General features: G+C 45.2%; 1 protein-coding gene across 1 annotated transcript in view; it reads left to right on the top strand.

The window, feature by feature from the left end:
* The first annotated feature begins 1,091 nt into the window (after window positions 1–1,091).
* The window catches only part of FARSB (phenylalanyl-tRNA synthetase subunit beta), a 42,321-nt gene continuing 34,998 nt past the window's right edge, over window positions 1,092–8,414 (top strand). Inside the window, exons 1-7 of the mRNA XM_076340858.1 lie at window positions 1,092–1,177; window positions 2,442–2,497; window positions 3,662–3,816; window positions 4,358–4,430; window positions 4,909–5,024; window positions 5,465–5,615; window positions 6,847–6,955. Coding sequence (XP_076196973.1) covers window positions 1,120–1,177; window positions 2,442–2,497; window positions 3,662–3,816; window positions 4,358–4,430; window positions 4,909–5,024; window positions 5,465–5,615; window positions 6,847–6,955 — 718 coding nt within the window. The 5' untranslated portion in view covers window positions 1,092–1,119. The remainder of the gene's footprint in view (window positions 1,178–2,441; window positions 2,498–3,661; window positions 3,817–4,357; window positions 4,431–4,908; window positions 5,025–5,464; window positions 5,616–6,846; window positions 6,956–8,414) is intronic.

Raw genomic sequence — 8,414 nt, 5'->3', positions numbered from 1 at the left:
GGGGCCCGGGCGCGGCCCCAGCAGGCGGGGACGGGGAGGCGACCGCCCCGGCGCAGCCCGCCCCGGGCCCCGGGCACCTTCCTCCCCCGCGCCCCGCCCCGGCCCGGTCGCAGGAAACCTGATCCTGAACCGGGAGCGGGCGGAGCCCGGGCGAGGCGCGTCTCGGAACGCCGCTGCACCCCCCTCCCTTGTCACAGAAACGTCCGACGCGGCTTCCACAGCCCGGCGCTGCCCCGGCCTCGGCTCCGAGCCGCGTAAACGCCGCACCTGCCCCCGGTTCAAACGGACGGCACTAGGCAACGGGGGCGGAGGCACCCGCGGCCCGCACCGGTCCGAGCTGCGAGCCTCGAGTCCGAGGAGCCAAGCTGCGCGGCGGAAACCTTTCTCACGCTGGGGAGTTTTGGCGGGTCTTTCCCCCTCAGAGCGGCCGGCGCCATTTCTGTCTCGTCCCCAGCGCCCCCCGGCGTACCCTCGCGCTTAAGAGCCTTCTAATTAAAAGGCTTATGGAAGTTGACCGAGAACTTCGAATCCCTGTGGTATTCGGGCTTAACTCTTTCGTTTCTAATCAAACCAGCGCACGCGCAACCTCCTCCCACCCCCGGCACTTAAGCCGGGGCGTCAGCGACAGGTATCGTCAAAAAAAACCCCACAAACCCAAAACACCCCAAAACTTGCAGAAGCGCTGTCCCGGTTGCACCCACTTTTCCCGTCGGGACAGCGGAAACGCCGCAGCTCGCCGTCCAACGCGGGCTGGTGCCGCCGCGGCCGGGCGGCCCCTCACGCCGCCCGCACCGGCCGCCTCACGCCAAAGGACGCCGCTGACAGGGAGCGGGGGCTCCCGGCCAACGGGCTGATGTCACCGCCGTAGCTGCCCGACGCGCTGCCGGTGCTCGGCGCGCTGCCCGCCTCCTCCCCGGGCGCAGGAGACGGGCGGACCCGCTCCACGGGCGTCCGGCCGGGCTGCCTGCGTAGCGTCGCGCCGGGGAGCGAGGGGGGGGGCGGCGGTGGCGGGCCGGAGGAAAGGAGAGCGGCCTTCAGGCAGCGCGGCGGGTAGGCGCGGCGCGGCGGGGGCCTGGCGGGCGGCCGCGCAGGCGCGGTGCGGGCGAGCCGGGTGCCGCCATGCCGACAGTCAGCGTGAAGCGGGACCTGCTCTTCCAGGCGCTGGGCAGGACCTACAGTGAGTGGCGCGGGCGGGCCGGGGGCTGCGGGGGACCGCGGGCTGCGGGGGACCGCGGCTCGCCTCACGCCGCCTCCCGGGCGGGCGGCCGGCCGCGGGGTGCCGGGTCGGCGGCTGTAGGCGGCGTGGTGCAGCCGCCCGCAGCGCGTCCTGGCTGAAGCGTCCCGGGGATCCTCCCGTTGTGCTTCAGGAGGCGTCCGCGGCCCTGCCGGGCGGCTCCCTCCCGTCACCGCGGCCACTGGGCCGCGATCGGCCACGGAGCCTTCCGCCGGCTGCCCGCCCCGCCCCGCCCCGGCCCGGGCAAACCCCTGACGGGCGGCGGAGATGGGGCAGTCCGGCCGTCCACCGACGGCACCCCTTCGCTCGCTGCTTATCCCGCGTCCACGGAGCTGAACTAACCCCCGGGGGAAGGCCAGGCTTCAGGCCAACAGCGGCGGCTGCATCAGGGCTGCCGCCCAGCCGTCCGCTCTTCACAAGCCGGCGGCACGCCAAAGCCATCTACTCTCCCCGGACCCTTCAGCCTTCTGCCCGCATACATGCTGTCTGAGTCCAAACCACTCAGGAAATCGGAACCACGCATTTCCAAATCGCGATTCCTGGTTGGAGTTTCGCCGTTTGTTTTAGGAACTGGTTAAATCAAAAAGGAGAGGGAAGAGGTGGGAGCAGGCAAAGCAAACCACTAATACTGTGTTCTCGTTCAGTCCTTCCCCGGCTCTTTAGAAATGGGGCTTAAGAACTGTTTGTTTGGCCGAAAGAGCGTTTTTTTAGGGACATGCAGCAGTTTATCTGGCCCTCACTGGAGTTGGTAGGCTCTTAAGACACATGGGTGCAAATCTCCATTTTCGGATCAGGGTTGTGTTACTCGCGTGTCACAACGCAGCTGATGCAACCTCTGTGTGACAAGCTGACCGATTAAAAAAGTAGCTGTTGGCAGAAACTGTCCAATTGCTCCCTCCTGTTGTCATTACCTGTTCAGGCCAGAGTTACTCTGACAAACTTGGCTGAGGAGCTGGTAGTAAAGCTAGGCTCGAGGCTCAGAAGCCCTTGCTGTGACTGTAAGAATAATGTGTCAATAAACGCAATATGTAGTAAAGAAACTGCTACTCAGATGCAAATATAAGCAAAATTCTTTAAATTACTTTCACCCTTTTTTTCAAAATAGCATTTGTTATCTTGTTTGAAAACATTCAAAGCAAACACAAAAAAATCACTTTAAAAGTCTGAGGTCTGCTTATTAACCAAAATTCACCTTCTTTCTTGACAGCTGATGAAGAATTCAATGAGCTTTGCTTTGAATTTGGTTTGGAGCTTGATGAAATTGTAAGTAACGTTTTTATTTGTTACTTTTTTCAGTACTGACAGCATTTCTATTTGGGAAGAGTTTGTACTGCATTATTTCCAGCATATTCCCTGGTACCGTGTTGGCCAATGCCCTCTAGCATGTACCAAGAAAATGTCTAGGCAAGGTTTGGAGGATGCCAGGCCCCAGGTATCCACAAAAAGCAGTGTGGACAAGACTTGAAGGCCCCCTTGGCCTATGCAGCCTTCCAGCAGTACCGCAGCAGGCTTTTCATCCTGAAACATCCTCGTGCATCTCCATACCGCAGGGCAGAGCATGTTACACATACCTTTAGGTTCCTGTTATAAAATACTGTTGTGATAGACTGTATTAACACAGGTGGTTTGAATCTGAAAAGAAAAACAGACATACAAAACTTACCGTCTTGGAAGCGAGAGACCCCAAGATGGCGTATCGCTATGCTTCGTGGAGGTCGGCAGTCTGTGCCACTTGGTCTTCAGTCTCTGGCCCCACTTTATTTAGCAGCATAAATATGGCCACAGACCATGTATTGAACATATTTTACAAGGTCTGTTTGGTTTTGTTTTGTATGCATTCTTCTGTGCAATGTCCACAAAACTGTATTTGTCCTGGACATTGTTACCTAAGTTGTAACTAATTTACATTTGAAGTTTTGATTTAGATTCTGTACTTGTGAAAATTTGCTGGCCCTGTTAACTGTACCCATGTAAATCTTGTTCAGGTAGACCTGTTTTGGTTTTGCTTTTTAATTTGAATTAATTGATCTTTTAATGACGTTTATCAAAAGACATCTGAACATCATAAGTTATGCTTTATCTCAGAACAGACTTGATATGACAAGTCATTTGCCCATCGATTGCCAAAGTAAGGTCTCAGTTCTCTACTGGGATCTGCTAGCCTCCAGACTCTTGCTTCTATAATCTCTTTTTCAAATTCTAATAGTGAATTTTTTTTTCGGTGTACTGCATTACAATCTCCGAATCTGAGAAAGATTTAGATTTTACATCATTTCTGGTATTTGGTGTGTCCATTTGCTGTATAAATCCAAATTACACCTTTAAACTTTTAATTAATACAATTTTTCCTATTGTGTTATCTCACTATCATACTCCTGTCAATGTTGAGATATTTCAGGTTAAAAAGACATTTTTGCTTAATTTCAGACATCTGAGAAAGACATTATAAGTAAAGAAAAAGGTGAAGAAAAGGCAAAGGGCGCATCTGATACCGTTCTCTATAAAATTGATGTTCCCGCCAACCGTTACGATCTTCTTTGCCTTGAAGGGTTGGTCCGAGGGCTGCAGGTCTTTAAAGAAAGGTAATGCAGAGTTGTGAGGTTTTTGTGTGGTTTGTTATTTGTTTAAATAAGAGTCCATTTCTGGTCAGTAAACAAACTTGCCACTTGCTTGGATTTTGAGTACGATCTCATGTGTAGATCAGATTTGTCAGATCTTCCTCTGGAGAGGATCTATTGTATATTTTTAAAAAACTAGACTAGAATGTTACTGGGTTTTGGATCTGTTCTAAAAATTTTTCAACTGCTGTTCCATTTGAGACTTACCCTCTGTAAAGAACGCCTGCAGAGGAACTTCCTTGTGATCCTCTGTAATAAATACCAAAACAAATCATTTATTTCACTTTTCTGCTGTGACTTTATCTTCTTGAGTCCTTCCTTTCTAGTTCAGTAATCTGTTTACCATCCCACAGAAAACAAGTTTTAAACAGTAAGCTAATTTACATGCCAAGAAATGTTACTAAGAAAGTTTTCTACATATAATTGTTGCTACATTTCTAAAGTTTCCTGCATTTGGGGAACTGTCTTTCTTTCAGTTACAGACTTATTTCTGGTTTTATTCTAGGATAAATCTCCCTAGGTACGAAAAGATAATACCAGCTCAGGGTGAAGGTCAGAGGCTGATTATCACTGAAGAGGTAAAAGTGCTGACTGCACCTTTGTAAATTTGTTGAGAGTTTCTGAACTAGCAAGATAGGTATCAGTACCAATTTTAGAAGAGCAGTGAGACTGGAAATCTTATTTGCAGAACAAGAGCTAAAGAAATTTAATTATCTCTACTCATTGCGATTTACTTCTAGGGAAGGGGAGGAACAATAGACTAATTATTTTGGGTGAACCTAGTAGCAAATCAAATCAAAGTTTCAGATGCTCACATTGCATTGACCTTCTGGGCCATTACACAGTATATTGGAAACCTCCTTGTCTCTACCAGACCTGGAGTGGGTTTGTTTGGGTTTTTTCCCCTTTGGGATTCTGGTGTCTTTCCATGAATTTTCCTTTTGATTACTACTTTACAAAAGAGGATTTTATGACAAAAGTGCACATTTATTCCGTTTTAGTTTTGTATATTCTGTGTACTTGAAATTTATAATGTGTTGCTGTTGTAAATTGCAGACTGTCCAAGTCCGTCCTCATGCTGTAGCTGCAGTCCTTCGTAATATAAGTTTTACCAAGGAACGTTATGATAGTTTCATTGACCTCCAAGAAAAACTACACCAAAATATTTGCAGGTTAGTGCTCAAATTTAAAGTAGCATATAGTGTCTATGTGCATGTTAAGATTGCACATCCCTGTTGCAGAGAGGCATTATATTTATTTTTATGCTAAGGAAAATGTTTTATAGCAGCTCTCTTGATCCTTCTTATTTTCTTGCCTGTTTCTGCCTGCTCTCAATATTTTTCAACATAAATAGCTGTTACAGCTCCTACAACAGTTGAGAAAGAAGCGTTTTGCAACAGTCCCATTGGATTTGCCTTTGACTGTTAGGTGTGTTGTTAACATTTGTTAAGATGTTATTCATGAAAATAATTTCTAGGCTTCTCAAAGTTGCCCTTCTGCTTTTTCAGTAAGTTCTATGGATGCATAGGAGTGTAGAGCATCATGAGATATTATCTCAAAGGAACTCCAAATATTACTAGTAAAATCATTATTTTGTCTTCTTTCTTTCTAGGAGAAGAGCGTTAGTAGCAATAGGTACCCATGACTTGGACACCATCTCTGGTCCATTTACTTTTACAGCTAAAGCACCTTCCGAAATTAAATTCAAGCCCTTGAATCAATCCCAGGAGTACACAGCTTCAGAAATTATGGATCTGTATAGGGTAAGTGGGACTTTTCAGACTGGTTGCACTAAATGCAGGAAGATCAATTTCAAAGGCTCAATGTCTCTCATATCCTTGTTATTAAGAGTTGTTCTTACAAGTAAAACACAGTTATCTTCTGTAGCTTCAGCCAGTGAACATTCCACATTTTGCTTATTCATGAGAAATGCACAGTAATACTTTATTTTTATTGTCCATTAAAGATACATCATGGTGTTCTGTAGCTAAGCATAACTCTTAGTGGGTTTGATATTAACCCTCTAATTTATCAACACGAAGACTGCTTTTCATGATGCTCTTAATAATACTGTAAAAGGGTTGTATATTTATCTATCTACACTGGTAAGATACTCAGTGTATAAAGCTGAGAAAAGCTTGGGGTAGGTAAGATCAGATTTTTTTAACGTTACTTTAATTTGTCCAATTTACTTGGGGAAAATGTTCAATTATTTACCCAACTACATATTAGGCAAGCGTAGCTGTGTAAAAGGCTCAAGTTAAGACTGGCACTGCTCTTGGCCCAGCAACCTGATGAAACCAGGTAAATGCTAGGAAAAGATTCTATCGGGTCTAATTTTACGATGTTTATGTGGGCCACTTTAAATGTCAGCATTTGAAAATGATACTATTATCACTGTCATTACAATATGCAGCCCTGCTGGAGCACACATACTGGCCATAGAGATAAATAAATCCTCAAAGATCTCTGACTAAAGATGAGTAAGAGAGCTAGGAAACACGGGGTATCAGAGAGACTAAAAGTAAATGATGGTTTTGGTACAGCATATACCTGTGTCATTGGAACAGATGTAAATTCTGAATCAAATTTAAGCATAAATGCGTCAGTATTCAGAAATTTATAACTTAAAGTACTGTAGTGCTAATTTTTATCACTTCTAAGGAAAGTTCTATAAACTAAGGATGTGTGCCTGTGGGTTTGGCAATGAAAGGTGAACAAAGGCATCGTTTGGACAGCATGGCCTATGCATCTTTGAGAGAATCCTTAAAGAAATAATTTTTAACACTTCTGAAGAAAACCAAAAATCCAGTTCTCTTATTTCAAAGTTTTCCTCTTCTGAGAGCAAACAGCTTTTGCTAGTGAAGTACCTAGCCCTAAGCCCAATCCTTCCCTCTTTCAAAACTCCCATTAATCTCTCAGTAAAGGATTGTGGCACCATGGAAGTTCACAAGTGAGCTAATGTGAAATTTAGGTTATGCTTTGTTTCTCCAGACTGACAGCCACCTTCGGCACTATTTACACCTAATTGAAAACAAGCCGCTTTATCCTGTCATTTATGACAGCAACGGTGTTGTTCTGTCCATGCCACCAATCATCAATGGTAAGATTACTTATGACTAGTTTATACTGTCGCTGCTATTTTGTGTGTGAGTCAGTGTCTAACAGAAACGTTGATGTGTAATAAGGATTATTCTGTTTTCTTAAAATTGTTTCACTTATCATTTCATATAGTCTTCTTTCCTTCTTTCAGTTTAAATGCAGCCAAATTTTTGGCTCCCTCCCCAGCCTGCTGGTGTTCCTCTTTTCTCATCCTCATCAAGAGGATGTAAAAGTCCCACTGCAAACCTCTGCATTTAGCTTCTCATACCCTTCTAGAACTCAAGAAAGGTTCCTTGCGACAGGAACCTTTGTTAGGAAAGCATTTTGTTTGCATACATAAACATTGTTCATCAGACATTCAGCTAAAAGAAGCGTGTAAGAAATTATTTTGTAAACTGGTAACTGCAACAGTCTGCTTTGTACTCCGTTTTATGTGGTCACAGTAGGGAACTTTTCACCTAGGTCTTAAGCCCAGTGTATTTTTCAGCAGTGTGAACCAGTTCTTGTGGATCCTTTTGCTGTCACACAAGTGATTCCAGAAGACTTTAATGGCTTAAAAAGAATAAATTGGTCTAGACTTTTTTGCATTGTTTCTAAACATGGGTTTCCTCTGAATGCAAAAGAAACTATGGGTGATTTTTGAGAACCACGTTTACTGAAGCCAATTAACGACATGGTAGGAATTACTCCTTTAACAAAGATACTTTAGTATACCTATATATTTAGGTCAAGAATCAGTAACTTTCCCTACACTGACCAATAAAATCTGCAGTGATAACTTCTTTGAATGTATTTTTCCTGATTGACCTTACCCATATCTTAAACAGCTAACCCAAATCTTCTTAAAAGGCAGCTCAAACTCTGTGGCAGGGACTGGTAAGAACAACCGTTCTGAACTGAAGGTGGTGTCAACCATTGTGTCTGATCCTTCTTTGTTAGGCTCATTCCAACTTGGGAGTGTTCCATGTATAAGCATTGCACATTGTTTACATTTTATCAGTTAAAAAGGTTGAGCTAAATTTAATACCTGTCTCTATTTTAAAGAACAGTGTTTGAGAGAAGCTTCCAGGTTAAAGGTACTTTTTAAACAGATAATGAAATGTAAACATCTGTATTGTTTTTTTGGATTATCTACAAGCATTTAAGTGAAAGGTTATGTTTGCTTTGAAGTGAGTCCAGAAATGCTGAATATATTCCGTCTGCAAAGAGGTACAGCACAGCATCAAAGGGAAGGGAATACAAGATTGCTCAGCCTTGAGATCTTCAGTGCACCTAATTTTCAGTCTAGCTGTGACCTAGTTTCTCAGGTAGAAAACTAAAACACAGAAGCTGAATGACTTGCTCAGGGTCAAACAAAGGAAGCAAGAATGCCCATGTGTATCCAAGCGTTTGCTTCCCTTTGCCTCCTGTGGGGTGCATCTGCATTAGTCAATGGTGCAGTGAAAGGCGAGAAGGACAAA

The sequence above is a fragment of the Aptenodytes patagonicus genome, chromosome 6 (genome assembly GCF_965638725.1).
Source record: "Aptenodytes patagonicus chromosome 6, bAptPat1.pri.cur, whole genome shotgun sequence".
Lineage (NCBI taxonomy): Eukaryota > Metazoa > Chordata > Aves > Sphenisciformes > Spheniscidae > Aptenodytes > Aptenodytes patagonicus.
The sequence above is the reverse complement of the archived record's forward strand: the minus strand, read 5'-3'. Positions and strand labels throughout refer to the sequence as shown.